Below are 21,477 nucleotides of genomic sequence, written 5' to 3' on the forward strand. Positions count from 1 at the left end.
AGTTAACTTTCCTCTTACCATATATTTAAATATGCTTACACAAATAAAATTATGAGCTATCAGTATACTTTTTATTAAAGAGGAGAAAGAAAAAAGTTGAGAAGATTTGGAGAGAATGGTGGTGAGTGAAATTTTACCTATTTAAATTTGAGTTTCCACTTAACTTAAACATACATTATTGTTATTATGATGTACCTGATTCTGATTACTTAATATCACTCCTTATTAAAGTTGGGGCTTTACAAATATAAAAGGACAAAACCATCAAAGTATATTGTAATTTTTTTCTGGTTAGGCAACTATTCAAATATTGATTTTTTTTTATTAGCCAAATGGCAACAATAGAAAATTGGTAATTATAGGACATACACCCCACAGACATCTGTAGAACCATTAAAAATAACGCCTAACATGGAAAGATGTAAAAGATATACTGTTAAATCAAAAATGGAAAATAGTAAACAGGATATATCACATTATCTAGTTTTTAAAAAAGAAACTAATATTGCTATTATCATTGTTATATGAATATTTTTAAAATTTGGGGGACAACATACTAAAATGTTAGTAATTGTTACCTTTGAAGTATAGGATTACAAGTATTTAGTTTTCCACATTATTTAGTTTCGTAACATTTGATTTTTGAGTACTAAAATAAATAATGAATACTATACTTTCATAATCAGAAAAAAAGCAGTTTGGAAGGCCCCAAATATTAATTTTAAAGGAGAATATGAGAAAATTCTAATGAATTATGAATTAGACCATAACAAGTAAGGAAAAAATACTTTCACTGCAGGAAGTGACACGTTTTTCCATTAGCATTGCCAATTGCCAAAAATTGTCATTTTTGGGAGGCCGAGGCGGGTGGATCACGAGGTCAGGGGTTCGAGACCATCCTGGCCAACATGGTGAAACCCCGTCTCTACTAAAAATACAAAAAAATTAGCCAGGTGTGGTGGTGGGCGCCTGTAGTCCCAGCTACTCGGGAGGCTGAGGCAGGAGAATGGCGTGAACCCGGGAGGCGGAGCTTGCAGTGAGCCGAGATGGCACCACCGCACTCCAGCCTTGGGGACAGAGCAAGACTCTGTCTAAAAAGATAAATAAATAAATAAATAAATAATAAAAATAAATATAATCAAGGAAACACCCTACCTCAGTTTCCTTTCTATAAAGCAAATGGAATAGATTAATTTCAAAGGTCTTTTTCAACTTTTCTATCTTGTAAATAGTTATGCATATGTGCCTAGCCACATATAATCAACATCAATAATAACAAATATTTACTGAGCACTAACTTTATGCCAGACTGTGCTGATTTATAATTACGTATTATCTTACTTCATTCTCTATAACCTAAGACACAATTAGTGTCACACTCATTTCACAATAAAAGAAACTGAGGCTTAAAGAATAACCTTTCTGCAAGATGGAGATCAAAAGAAATTTTTAAAAATAAAAAAATTGGTCGAGTGCGGTGGCTCATGCCTGTACTTCTAGCACTTTGGGAGGCCAAGGCAGGTGGATCTCCTGAGGTCAGGAGTTCGAGACCAGCCTGACTAACATGGTGAAACCCCGTCTCTACTAAAAATACAAAATTAGCCAGGCGTGGTGGCACATGCCTGTAATCCCAGCTACTTGAGAGGCCGAGGCAGGAGAATCGCTTGAACCCAGGAGAGGGGGCAGTAGTGAGCCAAGATCACACCACTGCACTCCAGCCTGGGCAACAAGAGTGAAACTCTGTCTCAAGAAAAAAATAAGTAAAAATAAGAATGAAAATTTAAAAATTGGGGCCGGGCGCGGTGGCTCACGCCTGTAATCCCAGTACTTTGGGAGGCCGAGGCGGGTGGATCACGAGGTCAGGAGATCAAGACCATGGTGAAACCCCGTCTCTACTAAAAATACAAAAAATTAGCTGGGCGTGATGGCAGGCGCCTGTAGTCCCAGCTACTCGGGAGGCTGAGGCAGAAGAATGGCGTGAACCCGGGAGGCAGAGCTTGCAGTGAGCCAAGATCGCGCCACTGCACTCCAGCCTGGGCGACAGCGAGACTCCGTCTCAAAAAAAAAAAAAGAAAGAAAATTTAAAAATTGAAAAAAAAAAGAATAACCCAAAGTCATACAACTAATAAGTAAAGGAACCCATATGTGAATCTTGATCTGACTCCAAAGCCAAATTGCTACTTCATCTCACAAGTAAAAATTATAATATGACACATGCTATGCAAGTAACAAAATATCACATGTATCCCATAAATATGTAAAATGTTGTATATCAATAAAAAATAAAAATAATTTTAAAACAACAACAAAAATTAAAATATGGCTAAATCATACAGTTTTCTATCCATTTCCAATAACTTTTTCCCTTTGGGAAAAAAGTAGATAAATCCATATGTCAAGTTAATTTTGAGTTATTAATTTTCTAAGTGCTATTATTTTATAACAATAAATGCTATATCATACTTTTATTAACTTTTATATCAAAGAAGATAATTTTTCATGCTATTAAATATTTAAATAACTTATACTTACATAGTCACAATGTCAAATTTTCACCAGGATTAAGCCACAAAAAGAAATAGAAGAAAACTATAAATAAGAAACAGATATTGAGATGACAGACTCAAAGAAAAAGTAAGACAATTTGAAAGATGAAATTTTTTTTAAATACACATTAAAAGTAATACAAAACAGAAAAAAATTTATAAACAAATTAACACAATTCAAATGTCTCACCTATACGTTATTAGTGGATGAAGAGGAATAAATTCTGCTGGCCCAAATTCTATAGAGCAACCAAATGTAATTAATGTTAGCAATTCACCTTGGCAGGTCAATAAAACCAGAGAGCCACGTTTTAACATACAAGCCAGAAAAAGACTATCATGCGTCCAGCTGATATCGCCTACCCAGTAGGACCTATAATAAATAAGAGACAACATGTTTAGAAGAGATACTTTACAATGTCTATGATGATTTAAAATGGGCTGTACCAAGCAGAGATGTGAAAGTTCAAAAAATGAGGGCAAAAGAATGACCAGTAGTAGACAACTGCCATACACATATCGTGAATTTTACTTCCTAGAACAAAGAGTTTGTTCATAAACATCTATTTCAACAATATTCCAATTAGAAATTCATAAGCAATTAAAAAACGAAAATATTCGGCCAGGCACGGTGGCTCAAGCCTGTAATCCCAGCACTTTGGGAGGCTGAGGCAGGCGGATCAACTGAGGTCAGGAGTTCAAGACCAGCCTGGCCAACATGGTGAAACCCCATCTCTACAAAAATACAAATAAGCCAGGCGTGGTGGCGGGTGCCCATAATCCCAGCTACTGGGAAGGCTGAGGTGGGAGAATGGCTTGAACTGGGGAGGCAGAGGTTGCAGTGAGCCAAGATCATACCACTGCACTCCAGTCTGGGCCACAGAGAAAAAATATATATATATTCCTAAAGAACTGAGCTTTTTAGTCACTCACACATTAGAATGAATTTTAATCCTCATAGAGTCTACAATCAAGATCTACTGATAGATTTCAAGGCCACATCTGTCCTCTCTGCAGGCTGTTAGAGTCCCTCTCAACAGCAGACTCTCCCTCTTCCCAAAGCTCTAACTGGTACTACTCCTTAACTATTTCGTGATGTTTTAATTTATTTTATTTTTATTTTTTTTAATTTTATATTTTAACCTTTATTCCCTTCTTTTCACAGGTGTTGATATCTAATGATACTAATGTTTAATGAGAACAAACAGTAGGTCCTCCTCGGAAAATGACAGACACTAAATCAAAAAGACCACTGAACTGAGACTAATACTTTCAAAGTATTATGAATAATATGAATGAGAAATTTACCAAAGAGAAAGGAACTTGTGGAGAGTAAAAGAAAATGAAGAGGCAGGGCTACATAAACCTAAAAACTCTGAAAATGCATAGAACAGCATAGAAAAGTATTCAGAAAAGGAAGTTCGAAGCTGTAAGAGGAAATTCTCCTACTCTGTAATTTTGCATGGATCCTGGTGGTAGCTCATGTGCCATCCCATATCAACACCTACGTTACTATTGACTCATATGTACAGGATGCATATGTAGGGACTTGTTTAAAAAACTTGGCTTGGCCAGGCACGGTGGCACAGGCCCATAATCCCAACACTTTGGGAGGCCGAGGCAGATGGATCACGAGGTCAGGAATTCAAGACCAGCCTAGCCAAGATGGTGAAACCCCGTCTCCACTAAAAATACAAAAAAATTAGCCAGGCATGGTGGTGGGCACCTGTAATCCCAGCTACTCTGGAGGCTGAGGCAGAGAAGTGCTTGAACCCGGGAAGCAGAGGTTGCAGTGAGACGAGATCGCACCACTGCACTCCAGCCTGGGCGACAGAGCAAGACTCCGTCTTGGAAAAAAAAAAAAAAAAAAGATTAGGCTCTCTCGGCCAGGTGCAGTGGCTGACATCTGTAATCACAGCATTTTGGGAGGCCAAGGTGGGAGAATTGCATAAGGTCAGGAGTTCAAGACCAGCCAGGGCAACATAGCAAGACCCTGGCTCTACCAAAAAAAAAAACAAACAGTCGTGGTGGCATGCACCTGTAATCCCAGCTACTTGGGAGGTTGAGGCAGGCAGGGGGATAGCTTGAGGCAGGCAGGGGGATAGCTTGAGCCTAGAAGTTTGAGGCTGCAGTGAGCTATGATCACGCCATTGCACTCCAGCCCAGGTGACAGAGCAAGACCTTGTTGCAAAAAAAAAAAAAAAAAAGGAAGACACTCAGATCAAGATGGCTGACTAGACACAGGTAGTATGTAACTCCTCCATGGAGAGGAACCATGGACTATCTACTTACTATTAAGTAGTAAGTAAGACTAAGAGTGGGAAAAGGCTCCTGAACACAGGGAAACAGTAAGAGAAAAATCCGCAGGGCTTCATACCCCAAAACAGGCTTTCATAATCTCTGAGTGGGAGAAACCCTCAACCCACTAGGGCCTTGGGCCTGACATATGGAGCTGCCTAAAGAATGCTCAGAGACATTGCTCCAGAAAGGGAAAGTACATGGAATCCTACAGGCATCCAAGCCTAGAGCAGCCTCAGAAAGCCTAGATACTGGGGATCTACAGACTTGGCTGCTGCTGCACCACTTCAGGGAGGAAGACGGGAGACCAGGCACTCTCAGGCACTCCTGGGAGGCTCCCTATCACCCTGCTGTGGGCTGCTGTTGAGACTGAGATGTGAGCAGGCAGCACTCCTCACAGCTTCTTGCCTACACTGCTTGCCTGGGAGGGATACCACCCTCTCTGGTCCCAGGCCCAAGGTACCATTTTGATTGTTTACAGCTGGGCTACGTCCCGCCCTTGGGCTGAGTTTGGGCTGAGGTGGCTGCAGGCACCACCCAACTCAGGCAACAGGGGAGACCAAGCTCTCTGAAGCACACTTAGGAGGATACCCAACACCCTGCCACAGAGCAGCTATGTCACTGGGGACTAGTCCCCCTAAACCATCACAACTTCCAGTAACTCCAACATGGACTACTTGGGTCCCAGTGGGTTGCTTCACCACTACTACTGCCATCGCCCACACCATACCAGATACCCAGAGGCCTGAGAAACCGCTCACACACCTAGACCACCACTCCCACTACTAGCTTCTAAGCATGCTGCCTGGAAGCCCAAGAATCAGCCTTCAGGACCCACCAATACCAGGGCCAGTATAAGGTGGTCTAGGGCCTAAAAACAGGCACACTCACCCCACTGCTGCCACTACTAGGGCCTGAAGACTGGCTCAGTTGTTGTCCAAGTCCCTAACAAAACTTCACCATAACCTCAACTAATAACCATACCTTAAGCCCCTGAGGAAATCACAGGTGCCACCAACCCTGTGTACTACTGAAGAAGTCATACAAAGATTACACTACTACAAGTAGGCAAAATCAAAGCCAAAGTATCCTACTCAATCAACAACATACATACATCTTCAGGAAAAAAATTCTCCTCTATAAAACCATTTTCAAAAAATTAAAACAAGCAACTGCTGTACCAGATGCACAGACATCAATGGAAGAACACAGAAAACGTAAGAAAAGCAAGGAAATATGACACCACCAAAGGACCAAAAAAATTGTCCAGTAATAGATGCCAATCAAAAATAATTCCCCCAAAATGCCAGAGAAATAATCAAAATACTGATTTTGAAGAAGCTGAATGAGATGCAAGAAAATCTGAAAATCAATACAAAGAAATCAGAAAATCAATATGAATGAGAAATTTACCAAGGAGAAAGATTAAAAAAAAAAAGAAATTCTGGAAATAAAAAATGAATTGAAGGAAATATAAAATACATTCAAAAGATTCAATAATAGACTACACCAAGCAAAAGAAAGAATCTCAGTCAGACAAAAATAAGAAAAAAAAAAAGAATGAACAAAGCCTTCGAGAGGTCTGGGACTACAAAAAGTGAGTGAACTTATAAATTATCAGTATTCCTGAAGGGTAAGAGAGATCAAAAAGTGCCAAAAGCCTATTTAAAAGAATAATAAATGAAAACTTCCTAAGTCTAGCAAGAGAGTTAGACATCCAGATACAGGAGGCCCAGTGATCCCCAGGCAAATACATAGCAAAAAGGACTCCACCAGAGGCTATTATATTCAGAATGTGTTAAGTCAAAGGGAAAGAAAGAATTTTAAAATTAGCAAAAGAAAAGAGTCCAGTCACCTATAAAAGAAACTCATCAATTTCCTCTAGGTTTTGTAGTTTGTGAGTGTATTTATTTCAATAATAGTCTTAATAGTCGTAGTTCTGTGGTATCAACTATAATGTTTAGAACTGGAACAAGACAAGGATGCCTACTTTTACCACACCTATTCAACATAATGCTAGAAGTCCTAATCAAAGCAATCAGGCAAGATAAAAAAATAAATAAAAGGCATCCAAATTATCACTCTTCACTGACAATATAATCTTATATCTAGAAAATCCTAAAGACTCCACAAAAACTCTTAGATTTGATAAATGAATATAGTAAGATTTCAGGATACTTTATATTAACAAGATGAATATACAGAAATCAGTAGAAAATACACTGATAACTATGAATCAAGAAGGCAATCCCATTAACATTAGCTACAAAAAATAAAATACCTAGCAATATATTTAACCCACAAGGTAAAAGATCTCTATGAGGAGAACACTGATAAAAGAAATTATAATTATAAAACACTGATAAAAGAAATTGTAGATGACATAAACAAATGGAAAAGCATCTCATGCTTATGGATTAAAAGGCCAGTATCATTAAAATGAACATACTGCCCAAATAAATCGACAGATTCAATGCAATCTCTATCAAATTACCAGCGCCATTTTTCACATAATTAGAAAAAACAATCCTAAAACTCCTATGGAACCAAAAACAAAACAAAGCTGGAGGTATCATATTACCTAATTTCTTTTTTTTTTTTGCAATGGAGTCTCGTTCTGTCGCCCAGGCTGGAGAGCAGTGGTGCGATTTCGACTCACTGCAACCTCTGCCTCCCGGGTTCAAGCCAGTCTCCTGCCTCAGCCTCCTGAGTAGCTGGGATTACAGGCACACACCATCACACCAGCTAATTTTTGTATTTTTACTAGAGACAGGGTTTCACCATGTTGGTCAGGCTGGTCTCAAACTCCTGACCTCGTGATCCGCCCGCCTCAGCCTCCCAAAGTGCTGGGATTACAGGCATGAGCCACTGTGCCCAGCATTTTTTCTTTTTTTTTTTTTTTTTTGAGACAGTTTCACTCTTGTTGCCCAGGCTGGAGTGCAACGGTGCAATCTCAGCTCACCGCAACCTCCACCTCCAGGGTTCAAGCGATTCTCTTGCCTCAGCCTCTTGAGTAGCTGGGATTACAGGCATGCACCACCACAACTGGCTAATTTTACAAAATCCAATTTAGTAGAGACAGGGTTTCTCCATGTTGGTCAGGATGGTCTCCAACTCCTGAACTCAGGAGTTGGCCTCCCAAAGTGCGTTAGCCACCATGCTCAGCCTACTAATTTCAAATTATACTACAAGGCTATAGTAGCCAAAACAGCATGGTACTGGTATAAAAACAGCACACAGATAAATGTAACAGAATACAGAACCCAGAAATAAAGCCACATACCTACAACCAACTGATCTTCAGCAAAGTCGATAAAAATATACACTGGGGAAAGGACATCCTATTCAATAAAAATAGTGCTGGGAAAATTGGATAGACGTGCAGAAGACTGAAACTGGACCCATACCTCTCATCATATACAAAAATTAACTCAAGATGGATTAAAGACCTAAACATAAGGCCTGAAACTATAAAAATCCTAGAAGAAAACCTAGGAAAAACTCCTCTGGACATTGGGCTAGGCAAAGAATTTATGACCGCATCCTCAAAAGCAAACACAACAAAAATAGACAAATGAGAATTAATTAACGTAAAAAGCTTCTGCACAGCAAAAGACACAATTGAAGTAAAAAGACAACCTACAGAATGGAAGAAAATATTTGCAAACTATGCGTCTGACAAAGGGCTAATGTCTAGGATCTATGAGAAACTAAGACAACTCAACAAGCAAAAAAAAAAAAAAAAAAACCTCATTAAAAACTGGGCAAAGGACATAAACAGACATTTCTCAAAAGACATACAATCAGCCAATAAACATATGAAAAAATGCTCAACATCACTAATCATCAGAGAAATGCAAATTAAAACCACAATGAGATAACATATCAGTCAGAATAGCTATTACTAAAAAGTCAAAAAAACAACATGTTGGCAAGTATGTAGAGGAAAGGAAACATGTTTCTCATGGGAACATGAGAAAAGGGAACAAACATGATTGGTGGGAACACAAATTAGTACAATCATTATGGTACAGAGATTTCTCAAAGAACCAAAATAGGAACTACCATTCAATCTAGTAATCCCACTATTGGGTATATACCCAAAGGGAAAGAAATCATTATATCAAAAAGATACTCGCACTCATATGTTTATCACATCACTATTCACAATAGCAAAGATAGGGAATCAACAGAACCATCTATCAACAAAGGATTGGATAAAGAAAATGTGGTGTGTGTATATATATGTATCATGGAATGCTACTCTGCCATAAAACAAATGAAATCATGTCTTTTGCAGTAACGTGGATGGAACTGGAGGTCATTATCCTAGGTAAAATCACTCAGAAACAGAAAGTCAAATACTACATATTCTAACTTATAAGTAGGGCCTAAACAATGGGTACACATGGACATACAGAGTGGAATAATAGGCATTGGAGACTACTAAAAGACGGGAGCGGAGTGAGGGTTGAAAAATTATCTATTGGGTACAACGTTCACTATTAACACTAAAAGCCCAGACTTCACCACTACACAACATATGCATGTAAGAAATATGCACCTATGGTCAGGCACGGTGGCTTACGCCTGTAATCCGAGCATTTCGGAAGTCCAAGGCGGGTGGATCATGAGGTCAGGAGATCGAGACCATCCTGGCTAACACGGTGAAACCCTATCTCTACTAAAAAAATACAAAAAAATTATCCGGGCGTGGTGGCGGGCGCCTTTAATCCCAGCTACTCCGGAGGCTGAGGCAGGAGAATGGCGTGAACCCGGGAGGCAGAGCTTGCAGTGAGCCGAGATCACACCACTGCACTCCAGCCTGGGTGGCAGAGTGAGACTCCATCTCAAAAAAAAAAAAAAAAAAAAGTATTTAAGGCCTTCCTTATATAAAGCAACTTTTAGGCTGGGCATGGTGGCTCAGGCCTGTAATCCCAGCACTTTAGGAGGCCAAGGTGGGAGGATCACTTAAGGCCAGAAGTTCAAGACCAGCGTGATCAACATAGCAAGACTCTGTCTCTACAAAAAACTTTAAAAAAATTAGCCATATACAGTGACATACACCTGTAGTCCCAGCTACTCAGAAGGATGAGGAAGGAAAGACTGTTTGAGCCCAGGAGTTCAATGCTGCGGCGAGCTATGATCACACCACTACACTCCAGCTTGGGCAACAAGTAAGACCCCATTTTTTTTTTTTTTTTTTTTTGAGACAGAGTCTCCCTCTGTCATCCAGGCTGGAGTGCAGTAGTGCAATCTCAGCTCACGGCAACCTCCGCCTCCTGAGTTCAAGCAATTCTTGTGCCTCAGCCTCTCAAGTAGCTGGGAATACAGGCACATGCCACCACACTTGGCTAATTTTTTTTGTATTTTTTTTAGTAGAGATGGGGTTTCACCATTTTGGCCAGGCTGGTCTCAAACTCCTGACCTCAGGTGATCCACCCACCTCGGCCTCCCAAAGTGCTGGGATTACAGGCGTGAGCCACAATGCCCGGCCTTTTTTTTTTTTTTTTTTTTTTTGAGACGCGGTCTTGCTCTGTTGCTCAGACTGGAGTGCAGTGGCAAGATCATAGTTCACTGCAGCCTCTATCACCCAGACTCAGGTGATACCCCCTATCTCAGCCTCTCAAGTAGCTGGGACTACCGGTGTCCACCACCATGCTCGGCTAATTTCTTTTTATTTTTTAGTAAAGATGAGGTCTCATTATGTTGCCCAAGCTGGTCTCAAACTCCTGAGCTCAAGTGATCCTCCCACCTTGGTTTCCCAAAGTGCTAGAATTACAGGTGAGCTACCATACCTGACAGAGACCCATCTCTTTTAAAAGAAAAAAAAAGACAGACAAAAGACTTCTTACCTAATAAGTGTAGCTGGAACCACGGGACTCTTGTTACTACATCCTTTAAGGCTACCACAGAGAGTAACAAAATTCAGTGTGTTTATAAATAATACCTGAGTTGCCTAGAAAGGAAAAAAAAGACAAGAAAACTATTAAAATTATTTTACTGTAACCATTATTTATAATTCTGGTGACATAGAGATCTATTATTATATTAATAAACTAGCGAGTATTTCCTAACTGGCAAGGCAATATTGACCCCTGGTAGCCTTTGCTCTTTTATGTTCCACCTTAAGAACATTAGTTATCACAATGCTCTTCTTTCCTCTTTTTCCTTTATTCTTTTTTCATTTCTGAAAGCCAAGTTTTGAAAGTTATGGCACCTAATTTAAAGAACTTTACCAATCCACAATGTCAAGTTGGATTAAACACCACCAACTTAAAGAATATAAAGTAGGCTGGGCACAGTGGCTCACACCTGTAATCCCAGCACTTTGGGAGGCTGAGGTGGGAGAACTGCTTGAGCTCAGGAATTCAAGACCAGCCTGGGCAATATGGCAAAACCCCATCTCTACCAAAAAAAATACAAAAATTAGCCAGCCATGGTGGTATAAGCCTGTGGCCTCAGCTACTTGGGAGACTGAGGTGAGAGGATCACTTGAGCCTGGGAGGTCGAGGCTGCAGCAAGCCATGATCACACCACTGCACTCCAGCCTAGGCAACAGACGGAGACCCTGTCAAAAAAAAAACAAAAAACAAAAAACAAAAACAGAAAGAAAAAAATGGATACAAAGGAGTATTTAGAAAAAGAAAAATCTCAAAACTGGAATAAACTCCTTCTTTTATAGATTACTTTCTAAGACGGATATTTACTGACCTGGGGGTCTTTCTGATTAAGAGTTACTGCCAGGGTAAGGCCATCTCTTGAAAAGGCAGAAATTAGAGCTCCTCTTGACTTTACTGATTCACATTTAGGAATTAAATTGCAGAGATGACAGTCTTGTTGAGCCCAATGAATATGGTATGGCAATGATCTAAAAAAGTAATGAAATAATTGAAAACAAAAGGTATAGTAACTTTTAAATTTATATATAGTTCATTACAAAAACTAAAGGATCCATCCAAATTCCTACATGTGCACATGTACTTAGGGAATATTTTAGAGACTATGTTAATCCGTTGTGTTGCTGTAAAGGAATGCCTGAGACTGAGTAATTTATAAAGAAAAGGGGTTGGCTGGGCACAGTAGCTCACGCCTGTAATCCCAGCACTTTAGGAGGCAGAGACGGGTGGATCACTTGAGGCCAGGGGTCTGAGACCAGCCTGGCCAACATGGTGAAATCCTGTCTCTGCTAAAAACACAAAATTAGCTGGGTGTGGTGGTGCACACCTGTAATCCAAGCTATTCGGGAGGCTGAGGCAGAAGAATTGCTTGAACCCGGGAGGCAGAGGTTGCAGTGAGCCAAGATCATGCCACTGCACTCCAGCCTGGGCGACAGAGTGAGACTCCATATCAAAAAAAAAAAAAAAAAAAAAAAGAAAGAAAGAAAGAGAAGGGGTTCATTCAGGCTCACGGTTCTGCAGGCTGTGAAGCATGGCATCAGCATCTCCTTGGATTCTTGTGAGGGCTTCAGGAAGCTTATAACCATGGCAGAAAGGAAAGGGGGAGCAGCATTTTCCCAAGAGAGGGAGCAAGGGAGAGAAGGAGGAGATTCCAGGCTCTTTTAAACAACCAGATCTCCCGTGAACTCAGAGCAAGAACTCATTACTGTAAGCAGAACACCAAGCCATTCATGAGGGATCTGCCCCCTTGACCCAGACATTTCCCACCAGGCCCCACCTCCAACATTCCAATATTAAGGATTATTTTCAACACGAGACTTGGAGGGGATGAACATCCAAACTGTATCAGAGACCTTTCAGAAGTCTGCGCACAAAAGAGCAGCTGCAGATTAGCTAAATAAATTGAATATCAGAGTTCTGTTAGTAGAGTCATGTTTTTATATGCAACCCCAAATATATTATACCTGCTTCCACTAAAAGTTTGGATAAACATATTTCTACATAATGCCAAACATTTTTACAGGAATTTAAAAAGTAGGTCAGGAGTTCGAGACCAGCCTGGCCAATATGGTGAAACCCCATCTCTACTAAAAGTACAAAAATTAGCCAGCCGTGGGGGTGCACACCTGTAGTGTCAGCTAGTCGGGAGGCTGAGGCAGAAGAATCGCTTGAACCCGGGAGGCAGAGGTTGCAGTGAGCCGAGATCGCGCCACTGCACTCCAGCCTGGGCAACAGAGTGAGACTCTGTCTCAAAAAAATAATAATAAAATAAAAAATAAAATGTAGAGAAGGCCAGGCATGGTGGCTAATGCCTGTAATCCTAGCACTTTGGGAGGCCAAGGCGGGCAGATCATTTGAGATCTGGAGTTCGAGACCAGCCTGGCCAACATGGTGAAACCCCATCTTTACTAAAAATACAAAAAATTAGCTGGGTGTGTTGGCGCACGCCCATAATCCCAGCTACTCGGGAGGCTGAGACAGGAGAATCGCTTGAACCTGGGAGGCAGAAGTTGCAGTGAGCCAAGATTGCACCACCACACTCCAACCTGGGAGACAGAGCAAGACTCTATCTCAAAAATAAATAAATAGACAGACAGATAGACAGATAGAAGACGGAAACTTTTGGGATAGTATCAATGTTCTACAGTTGATCCAAGTGATATATATATTTCAAACAGTTGTATATATTTCTCAAAGTCTATCTAGTTGTACACTTAAGACTTGTTCATCTTATTTTATTTATTTATTTATTTTCCAGACAGGGTCTCACTCTGTCACCCAGGCTGGAGTGCAGTGGCACGATTTGAACTCACTGCAACCATGACCTCCTGGGCTTCAGTGATCCTCCCACCTCAGCCTCCCAAGCAGCCGGGACTATAGGCATGCACCACCATGCTCAGGTAATTTTTTTTATATTTTGTGTAGAGATGGGATTTTGCCATGTTGTCCAGGCTGGTCTTGAAGTCCTGGGCTCAAGTGATCCTCCTGCCTCGGCCTCCCAGAGTGCTGGGATTACAGGCATCCACCATCACACTCAGCCAAGATTTGTTCATTTTCCTTCATGTAAGTTATACCTTAATATAAAATATAAAAATAAAACAGAAAAATCAAAATCAAAATCACCCCATTTTACTCAATCTTACTTAGGCATTGTAAGAAAATAATGCATATTTTCGACTGGGTGAGGTGGCTCATGCCTGTAATTCCAGCACTTTGGGAGGCTGAGGTAGGCGGATCACAAAGGTCAGGAGTTCAAGACCAGCCTGACTAACATGGTGAAACCCCGTCTCTACTAAAAATACAAAAAGTTAGCCGGGCCTGGTGGCGGGCACCTGTAGTCCCAGCTACTCAGGAGGCTGAGGCAGGAGAATCACTTGAACCCAGGAGGCAGAGGTTACAGTGAGCCAAGATTGCACCACTGCACTCCAGCCTGGGCGACAGAGTGAGACTCCATCTCAAAAAAAAAAAAAAAAAAAATGCATATTTTCTATTTTATTAGGCTTTTTAGAATAAAACTATTTTTAAATAAAAGAACACTTAAGCATTTAAAAGGTACAATAGCAAATCAAAATAGTTATGTCTCTTTTAAATTTCAATTGAATTATTTTCCAAAATAGTTACTTTTATAGTCTTAGACAAGTAAAACCATAGCTTGTCTTATCTTTTACAAATTCTCACTTCAAAGAAGAGAAACAAGACAAAACAAGATAAACTTTCTGGATTAAACATTTAGAAATAAGAGGGGAAGAAATGATTTGTAAAGCCTCAGAAATTGAAACTCACAATAACATTTACAAATTTTATTACATGCATATGGATCAAAAGATAATAATGTTTAAAAAGGGATAGAAAATATGGGGCCAGGTATGATGGCTCATGCCTGTAATCCCAGCACTTTGGGAGGCCAAGGCAGGAGGACTGCTTGAGCCCAGGAGTGCAAGAACTTGTCTGTTAAAAAAAAAAAAAATTAGCCAGGCATGGTGGCACCTGCAGTCACAGGTACTCAGAAGGCTGAGCTATGATTGTGCCACTACCCCCCAATCTGGGTGACACAGCAAGACCCTGCCTCCAAAAGAAAAAAAAATCAGTAAGAAAAGGAAGAAGAAAACATTTACCTCACCTTATAGATGTAAATACATTCTCATGCCACCGAATTGCTAGAAATGTTAACTTCAGGCATTCCCCAGAATAAAAAGTAAATGAACACAGGCAGCAGTCTCCAAATAACTGTAGATAAATTTAATATACTTTAGTATAATATTAATCTGAAAAATAAATCAAGATACTAAAATATATATATATATACCTCATCATAAACCAGTAAAAAATATTGAGATCTTGCTTATACTTTTTATTCTTAACATTAAGCTTAAGACTGAGTAATTTTTTTCTGAGCCAGAGGCAGGTCTCAAATGGGTAATCAGGTTGTAGTTTATGCTCTTAAGAAAATACTGACATTTATTGTGACTACAACTGAAAATATTCTTACATATTTATTTTTCTCTTTTTATACTTTTATACTATTTAAATTAGCACACCACCCTGAGAGTGGGGAGAGGGGACAATAAAACTTTAAAATGCAATTTCTAACAATAGTGGTTTGGATAATAAAATGCTGGTCCATACATACAAAGAATACCAAGCAGATATTTTAAATATGTTTTGGTTTTTTAAGTTCATGAATCTGTTATTTCCCAGTTAAATGGCATATTTAGTATCATCAATTCTAGCTTGTTAAATTACCAAACAAGCTCTCTCTATATATATTATATATATTATACATATAATATATACATATATAATACATATATAATATATTATATATACATATAATATATAATATATACAAAATATATATAATATATATAAAGTATATACAATATATACATATATAACATATAATATATATTATATACATATATATATATTATATATTATACTTTTTTTTTTTGAGACATAGTTTCACTCTTGTTGCCCAGGCTGGAGTGTAATGGCATGATCTCGGCTCACTGCAACCTCCACCTCCCGGGTTCAAGCAATTCTCCTGTCTCAGCCTCCTGAGTAGCTGGGATTACAGGCATGCGCCACCATGCCTGGATAATTTTGTACTTTTAGCAGAGACGGCGTTTCTCCATGTTGGTCAGGCTGGTCTTGAACTCTCGACCTCAGGTGATCCACCCGCCTCAGCCTCCCAAAGTGCTGGGAATACAGGCGTGAGCCACCGTGCCTGGCATAACAAGCTATATTTTTAAATCAAGGATAGAGAAAAGGAGTTCTAAGTTAAAACTACTTTCAATGAACACTTTTAAAAAATGTGACCCAAGAAATATAAAAATATCTTTTCCATACAAGAATTTCACAATTACTATGAAAATTTATGGTGACTAAAGATATATAGTTATACCATTACATACTCTGCTAATCTGCTTCACAGATAGAGTCTGAGACTGATTTTACCTCATTTTTTATAAAAACAGCATTCACTACAGCTTCTTTATCTTCGGTGGAAGGCAGGAGAACTGCTTCTTCAGGTATGACCTGGGACCACCGACCCGCCAATGAAAGGCTTTTAGAAGATAAGATATTCTTTAATTCCAAATATTCCCAAAGAAATATGCATCCAGAAGGTGTTATGAGCACAATTCTTTTCCCATTTCCAGATACATACAAGTACGGTCTCAAAGAGCTTGCTAAAAAAGTAACAAAAAAAGTAATTAAGCCTCCAAAGTCTGAATTCCCCCCAAGAAAGTACATAATTTATGTATTCTTACAATAAAAAAAACAAATAATGTTACCATTCAGGATGTCAAAACTAAGGCACTAGCAAAAAATTAAAAATACAATCCAGGCACGGCAGCTCATGCCTGTAATCTCAGCACTTTGGGAAGCTTAAGGAGACGGATCGCTTGAGCCCAAGAGGTCAAAGCTGCAGTGAGCTATGATCATGCCACTATACTTCAGCCTGAGTGACAGAACAAGATCCTGTCTTTAAAAAAGAAAAAAAAGGCCAGGTGGATCACGAGGTCAGGAGATCAAGACTATCCTGGCTAACACGGTGAAACCCTGTCTCTACTAAAAATACAAAAAAATTAGCTGGGCGTGGTGGCAGGCGCCTGTAGTCCCAGCTACTCAGGAGGCTAAAGCAGGAGAATGGCATGCACCCGGGAGGTGGAGCTTGCAGTGAGCCGAGATCGCGCCACTGCACTCCAGCCTGGGCGACAGAGCGAGACTCCGTCTCAAATAAAAAAAAAAGAAAAAGAAAAAAAAAAGTACAAAAAATAGCAACATTTATCAAGTATTTATTATGTGATATTAGAAACCTATTATTATCACAGAAATGTTAGGCATGCCAGAATTTTCTTCTTCGAGTCTCAGTATCACAGATAAACATAACCAAAACTATATATATATATATATACACACACACAGATATACATATGCACATATACAGAAATACATTTTCAAGACAGTAACAGAAAAATGTTTCATCCTCTTTTCCTATTTTTCCTAGTTAAACCAATTTAAACAAATAAAAAATTCCCACCGACTGTAGCTTTGATCATTTCCTTAGGCTTTTCAGTTGTTGGTATAGTTTTCAAACAATCTTGATCTTTGTTCCAAAGAAAAAGCTCTCCTGTAGTTAGTACCCCAGCCAGCCAGGCATCTGTTTCCAAAAATGAAATGCAATACTTACAATCTAATATTTCCTTTAAGATCACCCTAAGTTATTAAAAAATATAGTTTTAGCCATTTGAAAATATCAGTACTACTTAACCATTACTGGACGTTGTTAGGACAATAACATCCTTCAAGAAAGGCTGCAGACTAGGAATTTTCTTCTTTATCTTTCCTGATAGCAAATTAATTTCATTTATGAATTTATCATCCAAAAGAAAAACGGCTTCTTTTTCCTAAGAGAAGAAACATGTGAAGGACTCGAGAGGTGCCAGAAATTAATTCAACTTACTGCCTAAAAAAATTATCCCAGAAATCAAAGCGACATTTAAGAAAGATTATCCATTTGTACCCCAAATCATAAAATGAACATTAAGCTTAATACTCTACAGTAACCTGAACATTTTGAATTGTTTTAAAATACCTCGTTAGAATTAATAGGTAAGGTTACCTAATAGTTGTATTTCAATTTCTTTGAAGTGTAAAATTATAGGAGTGTCTTCTAATTCTGCTAGCCAAAACTGGCTTATCTACTTTTTAATCTTTTTTTTTTTTTTTTTTTTTTTAAGAGCTGAGATCTCACTTTGTTGCCCAGCCTTAAGTGGAGTAGATATTTACAGGCACTATCCCACTACTAATAAGCATGAGAGTTTTGACCTGGCCCATTTCTGACCTGGACCAGTTCACCATTCTTAGGCAACCTGATGGATACCCCAGCCCCTTGATCTCAGGAGGTCATCATATTGCTACCGAATTTGGTGCAGACACCTAATCGGTATAGCACACTGCAGCCCAGAACTCCTGGGCTCAAGTGATCCTCTTGCCTTAGCCTCCTGAGTAGCTGGGGCCACAGGTGCATACCACTGCACCTGACTCTCATCAATTTTAACAGTGGTATAAGCAAGTTTTTAAATTATTTACTTAGATTAAAATAGATATAGCTTCTGAAATTCATAAATCCATGACTCTGCTCATTTTTTATTACCTAGAAAAAGTAGGCTGTTTTGAGTTAACTTTCTTTTCATATATTCTAAGGCAGTGATTTTCAAGGTATAACTGAGCCAGCAGCATCAGCAACACCTCAGAAGTGAGGAGTTCAAGACCAGCCTGACCAACATGGTGAAACCCCTAGTCTCTACTAAAAATACAAAAATTAGCTGGGCATGGTGGCATGCGTCTGTAATCCCAGCTATTCAGGAGGCTGAGGCAGGACAATCGCTTGAACCTGGGAGGCTGAGGTTGCAGTGAGCCAAGAGGATGCCATTGCGCTCCAGCCTGGGCAACAGAGCGAGACTCCATCTCAAGAAATAAAAATAAAAAAAACACAAAATATCCAACCCTACCACAGACCTAATTAACTGAAAACTTTGGGAACAGGGGCCCAGCAATCTGTGTTTTAACCACCTCTCCAGATAGTTCTGATAGTTTTAGAACTCCTGTTCCAGGGGAGTTAGTGGTATAATTTCTCACAGGAAATTTAACACTTTATTTCAATAATCATCACAAATAAAGTAGGGTTGCCTACTTTCCCTAAGTGGGGAATCTATGCCATATATTATGAATGGCATTCCTGGATTACTAACGTACTGTGGCCCATTTCTTCCATCCTAGTTTCCAAGAACACTTCATAGCGCAATCATGAAAACCACAATAGGAGGGAACACTCCATTAACTGTTCCAGTAAAGGAAAGCTCAGGACATTAAATATTCCATTTTGATATATGCCATCTCAACTTAACTTAAACTTGACTTAAACATAATATGAAAACAAAGTTTAAGTAAAAATCTTCTAAAGAAACCACTTAACATTCTGGAAAAGCTAACTTGCTCATTATAATAAAAGCAAAACACACACAAAACCCTGTTCAGTGTGCAGGTAGGTGATCCTCCTGTAGATCTTCCTCCAGTAGATGATGTTTTATTTATTTAAGATCATAGAACACTCCTATATTACAGGCAAAACACACGTATAACATATATAAAACTGGTATTGCATGAATAAAGAAAAACCTACCTTTCCCAACCAGGAGACACGTGGCCATGGTTTTTTCTGCTTAATACCTGTTGAGGTCAAGATTTCTAATCTTATCTCCATGTTTGTTAAGCTATCGATGACCAATTAAGTAAAACAGTCTCAAGATTCTGTAAACAAATAATAGTAATAAAATAAATGATCCATAATATTCACTGGGCATTTTTTTTTTTTTTTTTTGAGACAGAGTTTCATTCTGTTGCCCCGGCTGGAGTGCAGTGGTGCGATCTCAGCTCACTGCAACCTCCACCTCCCGGATTCAAGTGATTCTCCTGCGTTAGCCTCCCGAGTAGCTGGGACTACAAGCGTGTGCCACCACGCCTGGCTAATTTTTTTTTTTTTTTTAAGTAGAGATGGGGTTTCACCATGTTGGCCAGGCTGGTCTCAAACTCCTGACTTCAAGTGATCCATCCACTTCATCCTCCCAAAGTGCTAGGATAACAGGCATGATCCACTGCGCATGGACCACTGAAGATCTTAACTGACAATTTTCATAAAGTTTTGATTTATGTTTTACTTCTGAGTTGAAGTTTTGTTCTTGTCGCCCAGACTAGAGTGCAGTGGCACGATCTCGGCTCACTGCAACCTCCGCCTCCTGGGTTCAAGCGATTATCTTGCCTCAGCCTCCCGAGTATCTGGGATTACAGGCATGCACCACCACACCGGGCTAATTTTTTTGTATTTTTAGTAGAAACCGGGTTTCACCATGTTGGCCAGGCTGGTCTCAAACCCCTGACCTTGGGTGATCCGCCCGACTCAGCCTCCCAAAGTGCTGGGGTTACAGGCGTGATCCACTGTGCCCGGCCCAAATAGCTGGGTTTGTTGTTTTTTTAAATAAAATAGCTTTAAAAGAAAAACTACTCAGAGACAGCACACAAAGATCTATCAAGATGCTAGCTATCAGCCAGCACGGAGGCTGAGATGAGAAGATCGCTTGAGGACAGGAGAGTTCGAGGCTGCAGTGAACTGTGATTGCGCCTGTGGGAGCCACTGCACTCCAGCGTGGGCAACGCAGCGAAGACTCCGGCTCAAAAATAAATAAATAAAATTACAAATAAAATAAATTCTTTCAAAAGGGTTAACCAAATGCAAGAGGAACGCCGGCATTAGAAAAGCATCATTTGCAGCTTCTAATGAAATAACAAATCCAGTCAATAGTATCAGTGCTGCTAAAATTACTGAGTGAAAAAAGACTGGAAACTTTATGCACTGACACGCCCTAAATCCATTAGTCAATCTTAAAATTGCTAACAGTGAGGAAAACTGACGTTCTATTCCTCCAGATCCTGCTCGAGAAGCTGGGGGGCTTGGGTCTGGTGCCCAGGTGTGGCCCGAGCCTGGCACCGCCCACGCCGGCCCGGCGACCCCGGCCCCTCGGGGCTCCCGCGCTCCGTCAGCAGGCGACGCTGGGAGGCTGGGGTAGGCCCAGAGCGAGGACGGCCCCGGACTGGGTAGTGGGAATGTACCAGGGCCGGGTGCGGCGGGAGACGGCCCAGGAGGCGGGAGGTCGCGGACCTGCCCGACAGAAGAGTAGATGAGGGGAGACCGAGGACGCCCGGGTCCGGGGAGCGTACGAGGAGGCCAGGGTCGCGGGGTAAGGAATCCGCGGGCAGTTACCTCCGCCAGGGGCAGGGCCCGGCCAGTCAGGCGCGAGAAGGCTCGGCGAGGCCGACTGCGCGGGGTGAAGACGCCAGGCCGACTGCGCGGGGTGAAGACGCCAGGCCGACGGCTGCGGGCCCTACCGCCGGCCCTGACGCGAGCTTGCGTCCTGGCGACGGCGGAGGGCGGGCAGGGGGCGCGGGCGCTGCCACGGCGCCTGCTCAGAGCCGGCCGGGAACGCCGCGGGCGAGCCTCCCCCTCCTCCGCCCCTCCGGCCCTGCTCTCAGGCCTCCGCCCGGGCCCTCTTAAGCTGCCAGCCGCGCCCGCCTCCGCGCTCCTCGCCCCTCGTCCCTCGTCCCGCACGCTCCCCTCCTCAGCGGCCGCCGGGCCCCCTCAGTTCACTTCTTCCACTTCACGCGTTCCTCGG

General features: G+C 40.7%; 1 protein-coding gene across 14 annotated transcripts in view; it reads right to left on the reverse strand.

Annotated features, from left to right (window-relative positions):
• CPLANE1 (ciliogenesis and planar polarity effector 1) overlaps positions 1-21,154 on the reverse strand; it is a 143,383-nt gene extending 122,229 nt beyond the window's left edge. For 13 of the 14 annotated variants that reach the window (XR_004030418.1, XM_030813978.1, XM_030813974.1 and 10 more), the window contains exons 1-9: positions 21,069-21,154; positions 19,434-19,561; positions 17,520-17,655; positions 17,289-17,408; positions 16,202-16,434; positions 14,865-14,971; positions 11,559-11,715; positions 10,700-10,803; positions 2,737-2,919 (exon numbers count right to left, since the gene is read on the reverse strand). Coding sequence is in view for 13 of the 14 variants with exons in the window: in XM_030813978.1 (XP_030669838.1) it covers positions 2,737-2,919; positions 10,700-10,803; positions 11,559-11,715; positions 14,865-14,971; positions 16,202-16,434; positions 17,289-17,408; positions 17,520-17,655; positions 19,434-19,514 (1,121 nt within the window). In the remaining variant the exon portion in view is untranslated. Of the gene's footprint in view, positions 1-2,736; positions 2,920-10,699; positions 10,804-11,558; positions 11,716-14,864; positions 14,972-16,201; positions 16,435-17,288; positions 17,409-17,519; positions 17,656-19,433; positions 19,562-21,068 lie in introns of those variants that run through there. The other variant, XM_030813980.1, reaches the window with a different exon arrangement.
• Between the last annotated feature and the right edge of the window lie 323 nt (positions 21,155-21,477).

Source organism: Nomascus leucogenys, chromosome 6, assembly GCF_006542625.1.
Source record: "Nomascus leucogenys isolate Asia chromosome 6, Asia_NLE_v1, whole genome shotgun sequence".
NCBI lineage: Eukaryota > Metazoa > Chordata > Mammalia > Primates > Hylobatidae > Nomascus > Nomascus leucogenys.